Source organism: Bubalus bubalis, chromosome 8 (assembly GCF_019923935.1).
Source record: "Bubalus bubalis isolate 160015118507 breed Murrah chromosome 8, NDDB_SH_1, whole genome shotgun sequence".
Taxonomy (NCBI): Eukaryota; Metazoa; Chordata; class Mammalia; order Artiodactyla; family Bovidae; genus Bubalus; species Bubalus bubalis.
Window position 1 is genome coordinate 5095234 of NC_059164.1, and position 21214 is coordinate 5116447.

Below are 21214 nucleotides of genomic sequence, written 5' to 3' on the forward strand. Positions count from 1 at the left end.
TGTGGTTTGCCATTCCCTCCTCTGGTGGACCATGTTTTGTCAGAACTCTTCATTATGATCCATCTATTTTGGGTAGCCCTGCACAGCGTGGTTCTTAGCTTCCCTGAGTTACACAGGCCCCTTCTCCACAAGACTGTCATCCAAGGAGATCAAACAAGAAATCAACCCTGAATATTCATTGGAAGGACTGGTGCTGAAGCTCCAATTCTTTGGCCACCTGATGCAAAGAATCAACTCATTAGAAAAGACCATGATGCTGGGAAAGATTGAAGGCAAAAGGAGAAGGGGGTTGCAGAAGATGCAATGGTTATATGGCATCACCAACTCAATGGACATGAATTTGCACGAACTCCAGGAGATAGTGAAGGATGGGAGCCTGGGAGTCACTAAGTTGGACATGACTTAGTGACTGAACTACATCTGAAACATTTGTTTTGACCTGTTCTCTCTCTTCCTGTCTCACTGGGGTGCGAGTGTATCTACGATAGACCTTTTCATCATGTTCCAAATATGTTAGCTTTAGAAGTAAGTACTTACTGCTGGTCCTTGAGCTGGAAATGAGTTCACATCCGTGAAGAACAGTGAAGAGGAAAATGCAGCCCGCTGGATTCCTCTTTCCTCTTCCTTTTTTCTTTTCTGTGTGGTTTGAAGGTGTAACTGAGGAGGCAGGTTGGGACATCAGGACTATAGGACGCTTTGCAGGACACTCAATGCTTACTGACTGAGGAAATAAAGCCCAAGCTGCTGAGCTGGTTGGGCAGGGAGGCTGGCGGTTAGGAAGAGCACTGGTTTGGAAGCAGGATTGTCCATTCAGAACCTGAATCCTTACTTTACCATGATCTTGAGCAACTTGCTTCACTTGTTTGTGTTCTATTGTTTGTGAAATGAGGATAAACTACATATTTCATAAAATAGAGAAGATTAAATAAAAGAGCAGCATAAAGCACTCAGAGCTTTGCCCAGAGCAACATTTAGTAAGGCTAATTGTTCTTGCTAGGCATTATTATGTTGTTACTTCTTTGACCACTTCCTGCCCACCCAGCACCCCCAGACAGACAGTGGTAACTGACCGTGGAGTGTTGGTGGTGGCAGGCCCCAGAGACAGGGCTCTGTTGGGTGTTTATTAAGTTCACCCAGTCGCCGCCCATTATTCTATATGAGTGTGGCTCTTGAGTGCCAAGGGTTTGCCCCGTGTGGGGCTTTAGGGGCTCCAGATGCCCTGGTGACTGACTCTGGCCCTCCTTACCTCTTCAGTATGGGATGCTCCTTTACCAGAACTACAGAATCCCACAGCAGAGGAAGGCTATGCTGTCCCACTTCTCGACTCCAGTGGTAAGTCAAGCTGCACCTCTGAAGCCACATTCCTCTTCAGCTGCTGCATCAGCACGGGCTGTGGGCATCTTTTCTCAGATGAGGCTGCCCCCAGGAGCCAGAATAGCCTACCAGCATGCATTTCCCAGGAGATGGACTTTGTCGTCTCAGCAGTGTGACTGCTGGGAGCAGATCCCTCTCTACCCTCTCCCCTTTCCCACGTCTCCCTGCAGCATTGCTTTGGTGAATGGCTGCCACTGAGAGCTCTATTCTAGTGTTCAGAAATGCTGACAGCGCCCACGTCTACTGAGGAGCTGCCTTCACCACCTTCGCTTCTGTCCATTTCAGCTGGGGGGTCCATGGTGCTGTTGACCATGATGCTCGAGTCCTAGTGAAAATTGAGATTGTAATGAGTCTTCCTGTGATCTCAGGATGGACTTTATGTCTCAGAGGTGCAGAAACAGTTCATCCTCCCCAAATATGATCTTAACACATTATTAACTGGGTGATGTATTAACACATCTTTTGTTATCCAAATATTTATTGGCCAGGAGTGTCAGTACATTTTTAGAAAGTGATCGAATTAACATCACTGTGTGAAGTTGTTAGATCTTAAAATTGATCAAAGGTTCATTATACAGTTGATGACTATTGTTATCACTCATGTTTTGCTCCATTAGGTTTTTGTAGCACCTTGTGTATATTTGTGAAATTTTCAAAAATGACACATCGAGAAATCTTGAGTGAAAAAATTTTCAGTGAATTTTATGCAGATATTCTCTCTGAGTGTCTGAGTGACATATATGTTAGTGTCTCAGAAGATGATAGTTCTTTAGAATATAGTTCTGATTCAGGCAATGTGAATATCAGACCAACAAAAAGAAAACCTTAATGATTGATTCTGATGCAGAAAGTGAAAATGAAACTCATGGTGCTGGAGAAAACTTTACAGGGGTAACTATTGAATGTGATAACCTGCAAAATGTTAGTGAAATAACAGAATTAATTTTTTGGCCAGCCAAAATAAAAAGCATCACCAACCACAGGTGTTAGTTTCTGCAGAAATCCCCCAGTTGATAAGGAGTTAACAATCTCTCAATGTCCATTCCTCAGAGATGTCAAAGTACCCACAAAAGTGGTGCCCGTGTTTCTGTGAACTAACTTACCTGAGAAGGGATTTGGCTGCTGGTGAGGGCTGGCTCACCTTTGATGTTACCATTTCTTGGATGAGTTTTTTGTGGGTTTATTTGTAATGGAGGAGAAAGAAAGAATTACTTTGCCAGGCAAAGGGGGACCACAGCAGGCTAGGTCCTCAAGAACTGTGCTCTCCTTTGATGAGTTTTAATTCACATTAGAGACCCTGTGGACGACCACAGGGTGGACACCAGTGGCCTCACCAGCAGCTTCCGAATATCTTGAGATAACTGGAAAGTTTCTTTCCTCTTCTTGAGAAAAACCAAAGCCATTTTTCATCCAAGGGCCCCTCAGACACTGAGTGTTCTTTCCGACCCTTGGCAGCGGGGTCCTTGCCCGTCCTTTGCTGCCCCTCCCTGGGTCTGCACAGCTCTCCCATGCCGCAGTTCCCACCTGCTGCTCTGCTTGCTTCCCTGCGTCTCAAGAATCCACGGCCTCTCCTTTGCAGCGCAGCGTCTCTGAGAACTCCCTTGTGGCAATGGATTTCTCTGGGCAAACGGGAAGAGTAATCGAGAATCCGGCTGAGGCCCAGAGCGCAGCCCTGGAAGAAGGCCATGCCTGGAGGGTAAGACTGTGGCCCGGTCCACCCCTGGTCTGCCCCAGAGAATTAGCTCTGTGCTGGCGGCAGGGATGTGGTGCAAGGGGGTTGGGGGCGGGGGGTGGCTGTGAGTTCTCACCTGCAGGAGGCTGTGGCTTGCCTGGGCTCCACGCCCCGGCACCTGGCCACCCCCACGGGCCATCCCTGGGCTCCCATGGAAGGAGGGGCAGGAGCAGAGCCCTGAGGCCCCTTGGCCCGCAGCCCTGTCCCTGCTGATGTGCCATCAGGGCCTCTGGGGAGAGCACTGGGCCAGGCCTTCCCATCGTGGCTCAACCGCCGACCAAACTCCCAGCCTTGAACTTTTCTCTTTACTCTGAGACTCAAGTTCCTAATCTCCAGGTGCAAGAATTTCACCCAACTTCCAAGCTTTTCTGAGCTTTCAAGGCAACTCTGGCTCAGAAAGCCTCCCCATCCTTCAGCTTCACAGTGTTCAGAAAAGGAGAATGTTCCCAAAGCTACAGACCTGAGCTCCCTGTGGAAGCTCATGGTTTTCTCCTAAGGTGTGTCGGGAACTGTACTGCGTGTCCTCTGTGTGACAGACAGCCCGGCTTCAGTACTGGGATCGTTAGCAATATCCCGGGGTGGGACGCTTCTGGTTTTGCTTTTAACAACTGCGACCCATAAGCTGTCTGCCCTCCTGCTCACATGGGAGGGGTCCCTGTGACCACATGGGACTAGGCGGCTGTCATCCCGCCATCAAGGGCCTTTCACCCGGCCAGCTTCCTGCCCCGGTGTGTCCCAGGTGGCGCGGTGATTGTGTTCGGGGCTCACTTGGCGCTGACGCAGGGATTTCTTTTGCAGAAACGAAGCACGCGGATGAATATCCTAGGTAGCCAAAGCCCCCTCCACCCTTCCGCCCTCAGTACAGGTAAACACGGCATGTTGGCTTGATATTGTTGTACATAAATAACATAAAAGCGCTCCCAGCCCTCCCCCAAGCCTCACGGCAGGCCTTGAGTGCAGCGCACGAAAGCTGGGACCGCAGGAGTCAGGGCCCCATGTGGCCCCGAGGGCGCTTAGCAAGGCGGCTACCGTGCACGGAGCCCAGCCTACCCTCCTTCTCTGGTCCCCACAGTGATTCACAGGACGCAGCACTGGTTTCACGGCAGGATCTCCAGGGAGGAGTCGCACCGGATCATTAAACAGCAAGGGCTCGTGGATGGGTAAGGGACGCGTCCCGGGCGGGAGTCTGCTGGGCTCAGCTCCTCAGAGCATCTTGCTGTGTGTGTGTAGGGGGGCAGAGGGGGCGAGGGTGGTGCAACAACCTCGTTTTAAGTTGGAGCAGTGTGCTCAGGAGTATGAAGGTGGTGCAGGATTTGCACGGCTAGGAAGTAGACAGAATGGCAGTCCATTTGTCCAGACCCCATAATCCTCCTCCACCTATTTGATGCAATTTGAACAGCCAAAGAACACACTGTAATTAATAAGGCAGTAAGAAAATGGAAAAGTGTCTTTTTGCCTACACCTTTTACTTTATGCATTATATCTGTGACTTTTGCCCCAACCACCCCAAACCTCAGTGGCTTAAAGCAGTGAAGCTGTATCCCTGTTCACAGTTGGTGCAGGTTGGGTGGCTAGTCGCACTGGGGCCTGAAGAGCTGGGGCCAGGATGGCTGCACTTATGCATCCAGTGGCCAGTGCTGCTGTGGATGGGTGATGAGGCAGCTGGTGCAGGCCTCTGGCATGCTAGCCTGCCTGGGTCCATGCACTTCACAGCCATGATGGGGGCCCTGGGGGTAAGAGGGCAAACCCCAGTACACAAGCACTTCTTAAGCTGACACCTGCTTGGACAAGGCAAGCCACATGGCCAGGCTCAGCATCATGGGAATGCAAGGGATCTGCCTAGAGTGGGGCTACAGCTGTGTGAGGGCCCAGGGGAGTGGTCCCTGCGGAGCTCAGCCAGAGTTCTGTCTCCAGGCCCCAAAAAAGAGGCCCTGAGGAGCTGGTTGGATGCCTTGGTCCATCCTTGTCAGAGCTGCTTCTCACTGGGTCTACTCAAAAAACAGATTCTTAGAAGCTGCTCAAATCAAAACACTCCTTTTGTTGTTTAAATCTTTATCTTTAAAAATTTTATTATGAACGTCTGAGAATTCACCTGAGGAGAGTGTAACGTCTGCCTCTTGCGCAGCTTCAGAACTTGCTCACCTGAGCCTGTCTCTTCCCCTTCCTACATTTTTATTATTATTTTTTCTCCTTCTTCTTCCAACTTTTCCGACTTTTCTTCCTTCTTCCTTCTTCTTCTGGAGTCTTTTAAAGGAATTCCCAGACACTCAGAATTTTTACCAGTGTCTCTGTTGCAGTGTCTCTGTGTCTTTCGACACAACCACAATAGCATCATTGCACTTAAGATAAACAGGAATTCCTTAATGTCCTCAGAAGTGCTGCCGTGTTCATGCACAGAGTACTTAGTCTAAATGGGGAGCCATCCGTGGCATCTAGTTGCTGTGTGTCTAAGTCTCCCTAAATAGAACAGATCTCCCACCACTGCATTTTCTTTCCTCTTTTTTTTTCCGTGTCTTCCCATTGTTGAAGAAGGAGGTCACTGGCTAATTGTGTACTTGTGGTTTCTTTGACTGTGTTCCTCTGTCTCCCTGGCTTCCTGTGCAGTGTGGGCAGAGGCCCCTTCTGGGACAGAGCTGCGGTCGCTGTGTGTCTGCGCTCCTCGCCCCAGTTGTCCTGTTTCCCGATCCTGGGCTGGGCAGGGGTCTGTATTGTCAGCCCGGCCCCCAACCCCCACCCCCGCCCAGCTCCCAGCTCCCAGGGTCATTGTTTTATTAGAGGTTACAAAATCGTTGTTTTCTAATTCTGTTATTCCTTCATTGTCCCTTCCTTGAAACCCTTTCCCCTGTATTTTTGGAAGGTAACTGAGTGCTTGACTTTTTTTTTTAATATGTCCATTTATTTATTTTGGCTGTGTGTGTGGCTCTTTGTTGCTAGGCTGGGCTTTCTCTAATGGCGAGCGGGGGCTGTTCTCCAGCTGTGGTGTGCAGGCTCCTCATCGCGGCGGCTTCTCTTGTTGGAGCACAGGCTCTAGGGCACGTGGCTCCGTAGTTGCGGCTCCGGGCTCTGGAGCACGGGCTCTACAGTTGTGGCACAAGGGCTTGGTTGCTCTGCAGCGTGTGGCATCGTCCCAGCCCGGGGACCGAATCCGTGCCCTCTGCTTTGAAAGGCGGACCTTCAATACTGGACCACCAAGGAAGCCCTAAGTGCTTGATTTTTCCCTTTTATTTGTCAGCTTCTTTTTTTCTTTTGGGGAGTATGTAATTCCTTTAGAGTGGACCTGTAATCTATTTTTCAGTTTAAAAAGCCTATGTCCTGGCTTTTTAAACTGAAACAGAGAATTCTAGAAAAACATCTACTTCTGTTTCATTGACTTATGCTAAAGCCTTTGACATGTGGATCACAACAAACTATGGAAAATTCTTCAAGAGATGGGAATGCCAGACCACCTTACCTACCTCCTGAGAAACCTGTATGCAGGCCAAGAAGCAACAGTTAGGCCCAGACATGGGATAATGGACATTGTACAGTCTCTGCTGTACAATGATGTGAATAAGCTGTTTGTATACATATGTCCCTACCCTCTTGGATTTCCTCCCATCCCCACCCCGCCCCTCTAGATCATCACAGAGCAGTGTCAGTTTCCAGGGCCGTCATTTGGTATCCTGCCATCTTCCAAGGCTGACAAATGAGGTGTTGTATTTTGTATTTTAACTCTCGTGATGAGCTTGATGCTGTGTGTTCAACTTCTTTCAATCCAAGTTTAATGTTCTTGATTTTCTGGGTGCTTTCTTTTGGACTCGTGGGGTGTGCCTCTCTTAAGTTGGTTCCTGAGTTCTTTTGACTCAAAACTAATAAGGTTTGTTTTCTAGCTGTGACACATTCTCTTCGATGCCCTGACTTTTTGGAATGGAAAATGGTGTCTAGAAACCAAATTGGTAGGTCTTTTCCATGGACAAAGCTAGGACATACACTTTTTAAACTGAAAAAGATTACAGGTTCACATTGATTTTCTTGTTCAGTCACTCAGTCATGTCCGACTCTGTGACCCCATGGACTGCAGCACACTAGGCCTTCCTGTCCTTCACCATCTCCTGGAGCTTGCTCAAACTCATGTCCATTGAGTCGGTGATGCCATCCAACCATCTCGCCCTCTGTTGTCCCCTTCTCCTCATGCCTTCAATCTTTCCCAGCACCAGGGTCTTTTCTAAGGAGTCGGCTCTTCGCATCAGGTGGCCAAAGTATTGGAGTTTCAGCATCAGTCCTTCCAATGAATGTTCAAAATTGATTTCTTTTAGGATTGACTGATTTGATCTCCTTGCAGTCCAAGGTACTCTCAAGAGTCTTCTCCAACACTACAGTTCAAAAGCATCAGTTCTTTGGTGCTCAGCCTTCGTTATGGTCCAGCTCTCACATCCATACATGACTACTGGAAAAACTATAGCTTTGACTACTCAGACCTTTATCAGCAAAGTAATGTCTCTGCTTTTTAGTATGCTGTCTAGGTTGGTCATAGCTTTTCTTCTAAGGAGCAAGTGTTTTTTAATTTCATGGCTGCAGTCACCATCTGCAGTGATTTTGGAGCCCAGAAAAATAAAGTCAGCCACTGTGTCCACTGTTTCCCCATCTATTTGCCATGAAGTAATGGGACTGGGTGCCATGATCTTATTTTTTTGAATGTTGTGTTTTAAGCCAACTTTTTACTCTCCTTTTTCACTTTCATCAAGAGGCTCTTTAGGTCCTCTTCACTTTCTGCCACAAGAGTGGTGTCATCTGCATATCTGAGGTTATTGATATTTCTCCTGGCAATCTTGATTCCAGCTTATGCTTCATCCAGCCTGGTATTTCGCATGTTGTACTCTGCATATAAGTTAAAAAAGCAGGGTGATAATATACAGCCTTGACGTCCTCCTTTCCCAGTTTGGAACCAGTCCATTATCCCATGTCTGGTCCTAACTGTTGCTTCTTGGCCTGCATACAGGTTTCTCAGGAGGTAGGTAAGGTGGTCTGGCATTCCCATCTCTTGAAGAATTTTCCATAGTTTGTTGTGATCCACATGTCAAAGGCTTTAGCATAAGTCAATGAAACAGAAGTAGATGTTTTTCTAGAATTCTCTTTTTCAGTTTAAAAAGCCAGGACATAGGCTTTTTAAACTGAAAAATAGATTACAGGTCCACATTGACATCCCAGTTCAAATGGAAAGCTACAGGATTCGTACATCTTAGACTTTATTGTATCTCTCTTTTCTTCCTCTGAAAAATCTAACGTTGTTAGCTACTTGCTTTACCTCACTCTGTATTTGTGAGCTGTATCCCATATCACATCATAAAAATATTCATAATATTACTTCAGTAAAATTACTCAATTCACACTTCTTTATAGCCCTTTTGTCATTAAGGAACATTCCAGGCAGGATCATGTTAAAATACCAGCCCTAAGGTAATTCTTCTCTGTGGTTCCACCACCAAACTGCCATGTTTCAGGTTCCTTCCTCAGTTTTGATTATTAGTTAAATGGATCTGATTTCTTTTCTCTTCCATTTAATGCTGCTTTTAAAACTATTTGAAACGTTGCCTTGATTCCGAAGTCAAAAATCTAAAAGAAGGTACTTTGCCTGGTGACTTGACTCGCCTCCCTAACTCCACGGTTGGTACACATTTTCATCAGGGTTTCTTTATCCTTCCGTTGTTTCCTTTTACAAATATAAGCAAAACACATTGGTGTTTGTGACCTGCCTCTCCTTAACCGGGGTGTGGGCTGTCCATGGGGAGCAAGCCTGCGTTTAGCTGCCTCCGGAGGAGGCGGGGAAGGAGGCCCCTCCTGGTCCCTGCTGTGTTCACTTTCCCGCGTCATCCCAGCTTCATTTTTTCCCAGGCCTCTGTGGTGACACGCTGTGCCCCATCTTCCTGTTTCTGCTGGTGAGTTCGTGGACGTGGGAGTGTTGAGCAGACAGTGAGTGTTGTAGAATGCCCGGTTCTCCCCGCCGGGGTTGTCTGACAGCCACCTGTGGTTCCCTGACCCGGGAGGCTGAGTCTCTTGCTGTATGTGTAAGGACCAGTTTCATTTCTACTCCTTTTTGCAATGCTGAACCGCTGATATATCTTTTGCCCGATTTTTCTCTATCCGTTTTTTACGAACATTTTTTTCCAGGTTGTTCTTTGTGTTTTTGACTTAGCTGAGGGGGGTTTTGTTTTGATTTATACAGTTTTTCTAAATATGGTCACATTTATCTTTTTGTCCTTCAGGCTGTATCTTTCTAGATTTTTGAGTCCTAGTCATACAAATTTTCTGCACTCCTCAATCATAAAGGAGTTTGTTCACGTTATCCTCTAGAAATTGTATTATTGATTACACTCCCTTCCTTTTTTTCATGATTATTTCTTCCATTTCTGTTCATTCAATTTTGTTTGCATGTTTAGATCCCAAGTGCATTCAGAATGTATTTATCCTAGTTCTCTCTGTAAAGATGGATCTGATTTTTTTCCCATATGGGTGTACTGTTGTTCAAGACAGCTTTTCTGAAATGTCACTTGATCGTAGAACAGTCCTTTTACAGCCTTAGAAGTGACCCATCCTGACTACAGACTGGCTTCTTCTCCTATGAACTTTCTGCCTAAGAGAGAAAAGCCTACCCTCCTCTCTTAGTGATGTTTTTTGCATGTAGGTTTGTGTTTTCCAGGGGCTTCAAGGATAGGATGCTTACCTGTTGCACCCCTAAACCACAACCAAACTAAGCCCCCAAATGTTCTCATGGGGCCCCATTTACCAAATCATGTGTGGGGTTCATTTTCACAAGTCAAATGGGTTTGTTTGCCAGGTGACATCTTACTATAACCAAAGCCAGGTTCAGCCACTCATCACTCATAAACCAGTAATTCAAGAGACAAGTTTGAGTAGAAAGGAAAGGTTCCTTAATCAGAAAAGCCAGCAGTCTGGGGAGAAGGTGAACTCCTGGCCTGAGACCGACTCTGAAGATTCTGCTCAGCAGTGACAGTTTTTAAAGGGAACCAGGGCAGTGGGGCAGGGGTTGGTGGGGGGCCATGAGGGTCTCAGCGCATCATGAAGGCAGGAGATTAGATTCATACCATTCTCCACTGAGTGCAGACTGGGTGACCCGAGATGTTGTCTTGCCCACATGGGCTGTCTGCAGGATCACTTAGGGAGGCTATTGGGGGTAGAGATGTAGCCATTCTTTAACTGCTTAATTCTTCTTTTTATTTTTACTTCTTTTTATTGTATTTAGGAAAAGAATCAGCAGGTTAGACAAGGCATAACTCATTCAGGAGAGAATAGGTCAGGAGTTGATTTCAGTTGCCTAGTGATTCATCCCTGTGATTGAGTTCTTTTAAGGTTAGAGGGGGACAGAAATGGGCAGACAGGAAAGAGCCACTCTCAGCACTGCCAGAGAAGTGATGGCACCACAGGAGGCACTGCTGGGTACCATGCATCCTTCCCGGGGCCCAGGGCAGTGACGTGGCACCCACGTCCCTGAGAGGCTGACAGGCCAGCCCACTTTGCATTAAAAGGAGCGGCCCTGGGGTGGGGAGGGTCAGCCTGCTGGGCCCACGGCACTGTGTGTCAGGTCTTTTTTTTTAAAACCCGTTTGTCTTGCAATTCAACTTTTCCTGGGGCCAAGCCCCAGTTGGCAGATTCCCTCTGTCCAGCCTTGGTGAGGAGTGTGGACATCTTTCAGCTTTCTCCCCACCCCCACTTGCCTTGTTCCTCTCTATCCTTCCCCGGGTCTGAGTTGCCTCTAAGGTTATATGTTAGGTCCTTCAATCCCAGCCTCCAGCTGCTGGCGCTCTAGCAAAAACAGAAGGCAGGATACGGGGACCCATTCAGGTGTCATCACAGTGATGTACATTGTCCACTCGCTCCCGTGTTTAGGGAGGAAATGTGCTTGGAAAACGAGGTAAATTAAATAATCAATGCCAATTCATTGTGAATCCCTGCAGAGGTAATGGAGGAAGCCAATTTAGAGTCTGACAACAAAAACCCTGAAAGGCAGGCCAGGATGACAGGTGTTATAAAACACTGCTGCCAAGACCTTGAGCCCCAATCACGGATGAAGTGGGGGTGGAAAGAGATAGCAGAGCCTGCAGTCTACCCAGGGGGCCCAGGGGGGCCTCTGAAGCCCCCTGGAGGGAAGCGCCACCCCACCGCGCCCCCACAGGTGACTTCTGCAAGCCTGAGCCTGTACACACATGTGCGTGTGCATTTGCACACACACCCCCTGCCCTGCGGAGCCCAGCACTGCCTGGCTGCCTCCTTCCTCCCCTTCTTGCCGCCTGCAGCCCATGCCAAAGCCCAAGATGGAAGGAGCTTTCCCAGGGGCCAGTCCTGCTCTGCAGGCCCCTCTGTGGCTCAACCCAGGGCTCCTGTCGGGACTTGCAGTGTGTAACGCTCTGTACTGCCTCCGCCTGCCCCTACTGTTCACGCCGGGGTCCAGCTCCCCTGCCCCCTTGCCATCTACACCCCCGGCCTCTGTGCCTTTTGTGAGCTGGCCCCTCTGTCTACACTCCAGGCCCCTCCACTGTGCAGAAGGCCATGACTTTGCCAAGACTTGTGTTCTTTATGGCTCTCCCCCGACAGGCAGAGTGGGGTGCTGTCTCAGGGCTAACACAGCACCCTCAGCAGAGTGTAGGGTCCTCACCAGCCATGGAGGAGCCCCTGCACACTTGCTCTGGCTGTGCCAAGGCTCCCCCGTGATCGCTGCTGGCTGTGTGATCTCAGGGAATTTGCCTCACTTCTCTGGGCCCCCTGGCCTCACTGCAAAATGAGCACAGTGCCAGGGTCTCTGTGAGTCCTGAGCGAGGCGGTGTGCTCAGTGCCTGGGCCGCATGCCTGAGTTGTGCTGTCCCTCTGATCTCCGTCAGCCCCAGACGAGAGCAGCCCTTTGCTCGTCCCTGAATAGATGCGTGAGCCCCCTGACTTGAGTCCTGACGGTGGCAAGGACATCCTGGTTGCCAGCACCTTTGCTCCGTGTTCCACTCTGAGTCCCAAGCAGAGACATCTCTGGGCATGTCAGCCCCCAGCTTGTCTCTGCAGTGCTCCACCCCCAACAGAAATCCCTGCGCCTGCGGTTCGCTGATGGCCTCACCACTGCCTCCAGGGTGCACACCGTCTACACTCAGCTCCCAGCGTGTGCACAGTCCTGCGGAGAGGCCGGGGAAGGGGGCAGATCCCGACCCGACGCTCCCGAGTGTGAGATCCAGGAATCTCGCTGACTCCTGGCCCTACCCCCTGCCTCCATGTCGGAGGTCATTTCAGGTAGACAACCATTAGGCACAGGCCATCGGGGCAGCAGACAGACGGCATCTGTACCTGCCTTGCTCTGTGGTGCTCAGAAGGAACACCTGGGGTTCACTGAGGGCTCAGCTGAGACTGCCCAGCCCCAGCTTCTCCAGGAAGATCGAGTCCCTGGGCTTCTGCTAGTGACACACGTGGAGAAGAGAACACAGCCCGGGAAGGACAGGCGCACAGCCCGGCTCTGCCAGTGCCAAGCGCGTCACACACACATCTGCTTCACAGCCACGCCCCTCCTGTCCTCCCAGCCCTGCGGTGCAGTGCCATCCTGGCTGGCGTCTCCAAAGTGTATCCTGCAGAACACGCATCCTGCAAAACGCCGTCAAAGAGGGGCTGGTATATAATAAAAGATGCTGTGAAGAGTCAGGTAAGATAGGAAACCTCCTGCGCGGGCCCTAAGGGAGTCACGCTGAAGATCTACATTCTGAAGACTCTGAGATGTCTTGTGGTGAAATAAAACTTTTTCACCTTTATAACAGGTGTTCCCAGGCTTATTGAACTGCCTTCCATCTGAATTTACAATCTAGACCCTGATGGTTTATCTGATTGTCACAGTTTCGTGTCTAATGCCTTTAAAATATGTCTCCTGTCAGGCCATTTCTTCTTTGTTGCTGGAATTAGGGCCTTTTCCTTTCTAAAGAATAACTCTGTCTTAACATCCGATTCCAGATGTGTTCACGTAAAAGCGACGATTTACACTTCTGCATGCTATCCTAATTTTTAGTTGAAGTATCATTCATTTGGATGTGAGAGTTGGACTGTAAAGAAAGCTGAGCGCCAAAGAACTGATGCTTTTGAACCCTGGTGTTGGAGAAGACTCTTGAGAGTCCCCTGGACTGCAAGGAGATCCAACCAGTCCATTCTAAAGGGGATCAGTCCTGGGTGTTCTTTGGAAGGAATGATGCTAAAGCTGAAACTCCAGTACTTTGGCCACCTCATGTGAAGAGTTGACTCATTGGAAAAGACTGATGCTGGGAGAGATTGGGGGCAGGAGGAGAAGGGGACAACAGAGGAGATGGCTGGATGGCATCACCAACTCGATGGACATGAGTTTGGGTGAACTCCAGGAGTTGGTGATGGACAGGGAGGCCTGGCGTGCTGCGATTCATGGGATCGCAAAGAGTTGGACACGACTGAACGACTGAACTGAACTGAACTGATCATTGATTTACAGTATTGTGTTAGCTTCCAGTGTATAGCGTAGTGATTCAGTATTTTTGCAGGTTTTTCTCCATTACAGGTTACTATAAGATAGTGGATATCATCTTTATGCTGCACAATACATGTTTGTCGCTTGTCTGTTTTATACACAGTGGTTTGGATCTGTTGATCCTATGCCCCTGATTCGTCCCTCCCTGCTTCCCTCTCCCCTTTGGTAACCACGAGTTTGTTCTCTGCACCTGTGAGTCTGTTCCTGTTTTGCTTATATATCCATTTGTGTTATTTTTTAGGATCCACATATAAGTGGTATCATCCAGGACTTGTCTCTCTCTGTCTGGTTTATTTCACTGGGCATAATGTTCCCCAGGTCCGTCCATGTTGCTGCAGATGACAGGACTTCACTCTTACTATGGCTGAGTGACGTTCCCTTGTGTGTATGTACCACAGCTTCTTGATGCAGTCATCTGTTGACGGGCACGTGGCCTGCCTCTGTGTCTTGGCTGTTGTAAATAGTGCTGCTGTGCACATTGACGTTCATGTATCTTTCACATTGGTGTTTTCACTTTTTCCATCTATGTATATCCAGCAGTAGAGTTACAGGATCATACAGTAGTTTTAGTTTTTAAGGAACCTCCATACTATTCTCTGTAGTGGCCGCACCAGTTTTCGTTCCCACCAACAGTGCTCCCTTCTCTCCACATCCTGGCCATCACTTGTTAATTGCAGACTTCCTGATGTGATTTCAAATTGTAGAAGGTTGCATGACTCATGTAACAGAGTCATGAATGTTGTAGCACCTTTAGTCATGTTCTCTCTCTCATTTTTTTTATCAGAACCATTTAGGAGTGAGTTGTAATTATTTCAATATAAAATTTCTAAAAACATGGACTTCTCTTAGGCAACCACAGGCTCGTTATAAACATTAGGAAATTAACACAAATGTGATTCTGTCCCCGGCCATGCCACTTTCCCAGATTTTACTGGGGGTCCGACTTGCATCCTTTGCTGTGCAGGAAAAGAACTTGTTGGCCCCAGCACCACCCTGGGCAGCAGATGCCTTGTGCTCCTTTGTGTCTCGACACTTACAGGAGCTGCGAGGGGAGAAGCACCAGGTGCGGGCTCATCTGCTCACTCCCAGGAGGTGATGCTGAGTCATCTGCAGTGCATCCTGTCGGAGGTGCCGGGGTGGGTTGTCTCATTCCTGTTGGTGGTCACTTGAATACCTAAAGATGGTGTCCACCAGGTTTCTCTATCGGAAGGTTACTGTTGGTCCCTTTGTCGTAAACATTAGTGGGTAGATCTTTGAGACCATGAAGACACTGTTATTCTCAACAAACTCTGATGCTGGTTTCAGCATCCCGTGAATATCTGCTTAATCAATGGTGATATCTGGTCATTGCCAGATGGTGGTTTTCTAATCCATCTTCTTTCTCTGTTTGTGTAGCTGACCTTCTGCTCTTAGGAAGAGCTTTTTTTTCCTCCTCTGTTATTATTTGTTCATTTATTTATCACACTAGTGTGGACTCAGGATTCTTGTTCTGTGCTATAGGTGGTGATCAGTCACCGGTGTTGTTCACTTAGATGCCCGGGTGTGGCCACCCTGCCTCCTAAGTTAGCTTTCTTTGAGTACCTCCGTACTTTCTGACACAAAGTGTACCAGCTTCACCCTAGACCTTTCCTGCCTCAGCCCTAGAGGCAGCCATGTCCCCAAGGAGCCATGTCCCCTGGTTCCTTTTGATGGGGCGTGACAGCCAGAGCACAGTCTGGGTGTGGAGGCTGGCCTTGCCCTACAGCTCACGCAGCTCCCAGAGGTTCCTGAAACCTCGCCTCCTGAAGCCTGCCTGTTCAGGCACACATGCAGATACCATGCATACTCAGTCTGGAATTCACGGTCAATTGACTCTCTCCGTCCCCAGGCTCTTTCTCCTCCGTGACAGCCAAAGTAACCCAAAGGCGTTCGTCCTCACACTGTGTCATCATCAGAAGATTAAAAATTTCCAGATCTTACCTGTAAGTACTGATGTTTTCACACTCACGCTTACTCTTTAGTGTTCTGATTTTGTTCCTCATGCAACTTTTGAACTAACCACAATAGAGAACAGTAAACATCGGACAGTTTCAAGCTCGCTAGTGAGATCTTTAAAGGAGCTCCCTCTATGCATAGGGTGTGCCATTTGCATGGACACTCACAGGCTTCATTAACCGCATCCTCCTCTGTGGGGTGGGCCGAGTGCTCACTCACAGGATAACTGATCAACCTCCTCCATGGTGAGTGGTGAATGCATGGATACTCAGGTCAACTGGTCAACCTCACCCTCCTCCACAGGGTGTGCTGAGTGCACGGACACTCACAGGTTGACTGACCAACTTTGCCCTTACGAGCAAGGCGAACTGGGAGGCGCTTGGGACCCTTCTCAGAAATAGGGGCGCAGTTGTGCCCTGTAGCCTTAGGTACTTGGCAGTGCCCTCCCAACCTGCCTCCACACAAAAACCTCGCTGTGTGACCACCTTCCCTGTGTTCTAGCTCACCTCACTGGCTCCATATGTCGCCCTGGAACCTGCCCAGGGGTGGAGAGCACTAATCCTGACGGTGGGGCCTGAGCTGTGGCCTCTGACGTAGCCGGTCTCATTGTGTCTCTCCAGTGCGAGGATGACGGGCAGACATTCTTCAGCCTTGACGACGGGAACACCAAATTCTCTGACCTGATCCAGCTTGTTGACTTTTACCAGCTGAACAAAGGGGTCCTGCCTTGCAGACTGAAGCACCACTGCATCCGAGTGGCCTTATGACCTCAGATCTAGCCTGGCTGCAGGCCGGTGGGCGCTGACACTGGAGTGAAGAGGCCTGTGCATCCTTCAGAACACACATCTGTCTGCACCTCGGGGCTCGGAGCAAGACGGTGCATTTGGCACCGGCTGACCACAATCGACTCGTCTGTTGGACTTGACGGTGGTTCGCTGCTGCAGATACAGCAGGGCTGCCCTTCTCTCCCTGGCCTCATCAGGGAGGGCAGGAGAGAGCAGATTCGAGAGTAAACTGGAATGATGGTCTTGGCTGGGCCATGGAGGAACGCAAGCCAGAGAGAAGTGATTAGAAGTGAACTCTTGCCCTGGAATAATCTTGACAATTAAAACTGATATGTTTACTTTTTTGTATCGATCCCTTTTTTGCACTCCTTGTTTTCAATATTGTATTCAGCTTATGGCAGGAGGGGCCGTGGCTTTTCCGTGTGTACGAGATGTAAAGACACTTGAAAAGGGGCAGCCCCCAGAGGTTGACCGCGTTTGCAGAGGGTGGTGCATACCCTCTGCACATCACTCCCAGACAGCAGGCACCCCAGCCTCCCCCGCCCCAGTATACTTGAAAGCTTTTTCGAAATAAAAGGTGTTCTTGTGGCAGGCACGTGGTGTGCTCTGTGGCCAGAGAAGCGACCCAGTCTGCCTCCCCCCACTCTGTGCCCATCCCCCACTCGTGCTGCCCACCTGCCGTCCACGTGTCGTTTTGTCTTCCCCGCTGCTGGACACATGTCTCTTTGGAAAACTCGCTGTCCCACAACACAGGGCTGAGTGGCGGCCCCTCGTTGGCCACAGGCTAGCCTTCCTAACATACAGCGAGTGCCCCTTGCCTGCCTGCAGGGGACGCCAGGCCGCCTGCCCCACCTTCCAGCCTGTTCTAGAACCATCTCTGCCTTACCCCTCTGCAGTGGTGCCAGCCTTCCAAGGCTGCTCTTCCTGCCGTGGGGGCTCTGAGGATCTGAAAGGAGGTGGCACCTGCGTGGCCTGCTTCCATATGTAGCGGGTTTCCATGGTGACAGAGGTGGAAACCTTGGAGAGGGCAGCCCCACAGAGGATGGTCTCGCTTGGTGGCCTCCTTCCTGCTGACAGCCCTGTGGCCAGGCCCTGCAAGGCAGCAGGTGGTTCCTCCATTGGCCCGGGTCAGGAGGCCCCCACAGTGGGGCTGGCCATGGACAGGTTGGCAATGTAGCACTGGGTGCAGCTCCAGGAGCTGAGTCAGATTCTGGCCTGAGATGTCCCCACCCTCTGCCTGGCCCCGTGGCCAAGTCTTCAGTGTGCAGGCGGCCGTTCCTCTGCCTTTGATCCATGCAGAGCAGAAAGGGCTCCCCGACGGCACGCACACCGCTTGCTGAAGGATGACTTCCGTCCTCAGGTCACAGCGGCCATGCTTCCCTGCCCCTGTGGACCGTGCTGGCCGCTAGACCCCTGGACTGCCCACTGCAGCACTTCCCAAGGGAGACGTGCGGCTTAGGACACAGTGACGCATACCCGCTGTACCTCAGTTCGTGGTATAGACACTGTATTTTAGTTGACAAGACACACTCTACTTATTTCCCATGAAGTGTCTACTTAGACAAATGAAGAATTTTTAGTAAAACATGTTTTTAACCATGAACATTCAATGGCTTTTTGGCTTGTTTGTTTTGGGATGGGGGTGGTTGTTTTCTGGCCTGTTAATCTTTCCAACTGTTGACAATTAGGTAATTTTTGAGTCATGCCTGGCAGCCTGCTTCCCCTGGAGGGACTGATGCTTTAGTTACACTAAGTAGACATTTTTCTCTTTGCCAGTTGGAGGTAAAGCCTTTAAAAAACAAAAAAATCCAGCAAAAAAAAAAAAGCCACCTCTCCAGTTTCTGTTTTCTGTTTACATAGACCAGTCTCCACCAGTGAGATGAGACTCACTCAATAGACAGCTAGTATCTGCAGTATTGCGTATTTATAAATACACCTATTTAAAAAGAGAACTAGAGCTTGACTCTGATGCACGATTCTGTGTGTACCCTCCTGGCCACAGTGAGCTGCACAGCGCGTGACCTCCCAGGGCCCCTTGTACTGGGGGATCCCCCTGCCAAAGGGCAGCCCCTCGCAGGAGATGGGCGTCCAGCTGGGCCAGCCAGGGGCTGAAGGACATTCGACTTTTATTTTTGTATTTAAATGACATGAATGTAAACGGAACAGCTCAGGGTCGTTTCAGAGCCTGTTGACTTTTTATCTCTTCCTGTGATTTTCTGTTGTGAACAGAAACTCCATGTAGCAACCTGGACTGAATTGAGAAAGAAAACGCCAAATGCTTTGGGGATTAATGCTAAGTAGGAGAGCTTTGTGACCTTATGTGTTAGAGTTTCAGAACGTTTTTCTGTTTGCTAAACCTTGAAGAAATATGTGCCTCAGTCTAGATGTTTTGTCTTCTCTCTTCTGCACTGAATACCTGAGGGTTTGACCAATCAACACACCTCTGCGGGGGTGGGGCTGGCTCGCGGGGGCTCTGATGCTGTGGTGTGGTGAGCATGGCATTGCCTGACGTGTCGACGTTTTCAGGGAACGCAGAACAGATTAACCCAAAAGACAAAACCTTTGTCCCACGTGCTTTGCTCCTTTCTGTACATAGCTCCTCGGCTCACGAACCTAACTGTAAACATTCAGGTATTTTTGTACAAATAAGGGACTGATGTTCTGTTTGTCGTTAGAAATAAACATTAATACAGTGTTCTTCATTTTGCCTGTGGTGTCTGTTTCTATATTTTAAAAATGTTCAGCTGATCAAGCACTAAACACCTAGGGAGATGATTTGGGATATTTTAGTGATGTGCTTCTTACCTGGCTAAACAGTAGTTACAAATGAGTGGGTGCAGACTGGTGTGAACCTGCTAGGTGGGCTCCGTGCTAACCACGGAACAGATCCACGGGCCTCTCCTTCCCCCACTTTCTCTGCAAGAACAGAGACCCGTGGAAGCTCCAGAGGGAGGCAGAGCTTCCCTCAGCTGTAGCCAACACCTCAAGAAACTCAAAACTCACATTTGTGCAGTTCAAGTGTGACTGGATTTTGCCGTCACATGAGCAAAATGGCCCATGTGAGAAATGGGCAGAAAGAATAAGAGAATGGATGCCCTGCATCTCTGCTCCCACAGGACCTCACCTGGGGCCCGCAGGCAGCATCACTTAGCTGTCCTTGGGCCTGACTCACCTCCTCCTGTCCCAGCCCCAGCAGAGTGTATTATAAGCCAGCTGTGTCCACCCATCGGAGCACACCTGTGGCATTTTGAATTCTCCCATCGCTTGTTTTCAGAATCTGCACCCTGGGTTGGAAATCTCATCCCACTAAGGCAGGCTGCCATCAGAGCAAGAGCAATAATTCACAACACTCTCCTCTTTGTCAGAGATGGAGGGGGGCGGGGGAGGTGTGGTGGCGGGTGCCGCGCGTGTTTATGATGGGGCTGGTGTGTGATGTGTGCAGGGTGTATGTGGTGAGGGCGATGGGTGTCCTTGGGGCGGGAGAGCAGAACCAAGTGTGCTGTGGGGGTGGGAGAGGGCAGATGGAGGCGGGGTGAGGAAGGCTGGATGCAGGCAGGGCATGTGCAGAGGCGTGTGTGAGTCTGTGTGGGGAGAGCGTGCACGGTGGTGGGGCATACAGTGTACAGAAGGCATGACATGAGCGAGCTCATGTTTCCATGTTCCCAGAGTCCAGGGGGGTGGGGGGTAAAGCACTGAGCCAGGTCCCAAATGTAGACCATGGTATTCTTTCCAAAGAAGGTGATGCAAGGGGCCACACAGATAAGCCAATAGCTGATATACTTAAAAGAAGACACGACATTAAACTTGATCTCACTGCCCTGATCATAGTGCTACTGGTTTTTTAAACCCACTTTGAGGGATTCATAAAATTATGAATTTTCTGTGATAAAAACTTACCCCTGTGAAAAGTAAACAGAAAAATATCCTACAATATTGGGTTTTAGAATGGTAATTTCACAGCAACCCTCCTCTTCTTGGAAGTTATACAACAGTAACGGGGACAGAAAACAAGTGAAAAGTCCGTCCTTGGCAGAACTGGGATTGCTCAGCCAGGTGGGTGGAGACCAACCCCAGGCCAGGAGATGCCGGCAGGGACTCCATGGTCGCATATCTCAGCCCGGCCTGCAGAGGGCGCTTGAGGGTGCACGGGCCACCGGCGGGGCACCACAGGCCCTTTTGGAGAACAGCAGGACAGGCAGGGTTTGATGTGGAGTGATAGGTGTCATTCCCGCTCCCCCATCCCGGGGATGCCATGTGTACTTCAGTCTGTAAATAGATCCAAGTCTTCTTTGATCTCTGAAAGTTTTCTTGAATTACATCTAAATCTGGTTTTGTTACATCCCTGCAGGTCTTGTTTTTAAAGACAGCAATATTATGTGTGTTGGGGCTCTCTCACCTGCCTTTCCTAAGATTTACCTTTTCTCAAACTTGCTGACTCGGTTCGGTGTGCACATCCATCTGTCCATCAGTGTGCATGTCCCGTCTGTCCCCCAGGTCATGCACAGTCTCTGGGCAGGCTGCTTGCTCCCTGAGCCACTGCCAACCTGCACCACGACAAGGATGTTTCCTTTTCCCTCCATTTCTCTTCGGAGTCATGCTGGCTTCTGTTGCATATATTCCTGCATCACTGCTTTAAGCTTTGGTGAACTGATTGCTTTGATTTTTGTTTTGTTTTTATTTTATTTCATGGTATTAGGCTTGGCTGCCAATTTAATCTCCATGTCAATGTATTTCTACTGAATACTCCTTACTACCATTTTTTTTCCTACTCTTTTTCTCCTTTTCTCTTGGCATCTTCATGGTTCCTTGAAGAATGTGGGTTCTTCTTGGCCAAGT

The 21214-nt window shown here is 49.3% G+C and overlaps 1 protein-coding gene across 8 annotated transcripts in view; it reads left to right on the forward strand.

Annotated features, from left to right (window-relative positions):
* GRB10 (growth factor receptor bound protein 10) overlaps positions 1 to 19080 on the forward strand; it is a 218970-nt gene extending 199890 nt beyond the window's left edge. For 6 of the 8 annotated variants that reach the window (XM_044946399.1, XM_006073506.3, XM_044946397.1 and 3 more), the window contains 6 exons: positions 1255 to 1332; positions 2954 to 3070; positions 3905 to 3971; positions 4179 to 4266; positions 15487 to 15580; positions 16214 to 19080. In XM_044946399.1, the coding sequence (XP_044802334.1) occupies positions 1255 to 1332; positions 2954 to 3070; positions 3905 to 3971; positions 4179 to 4266; positions 15487 to 15580; positions 16214 to 16360 (591 nt within the window). In that variant the 3' untranslated portion in view covers positions 16361 to 19080. Of the gene's footprint in view, positions 1 to 1254; positions 1333 to 2953; positions 3071 to 3904; positions 3972 to 4178; positions 4267 to 8977; positions 9022 to 15486; positions 15581 to 16094 lie in introns of those variants that run through there. The other 2 variants (XM_025290782.2, XM_025290783.2) reach the window with 2 other exon arrangements.
* Positions 19081 to 21214: the final 2134 nt, after the last annotated feature.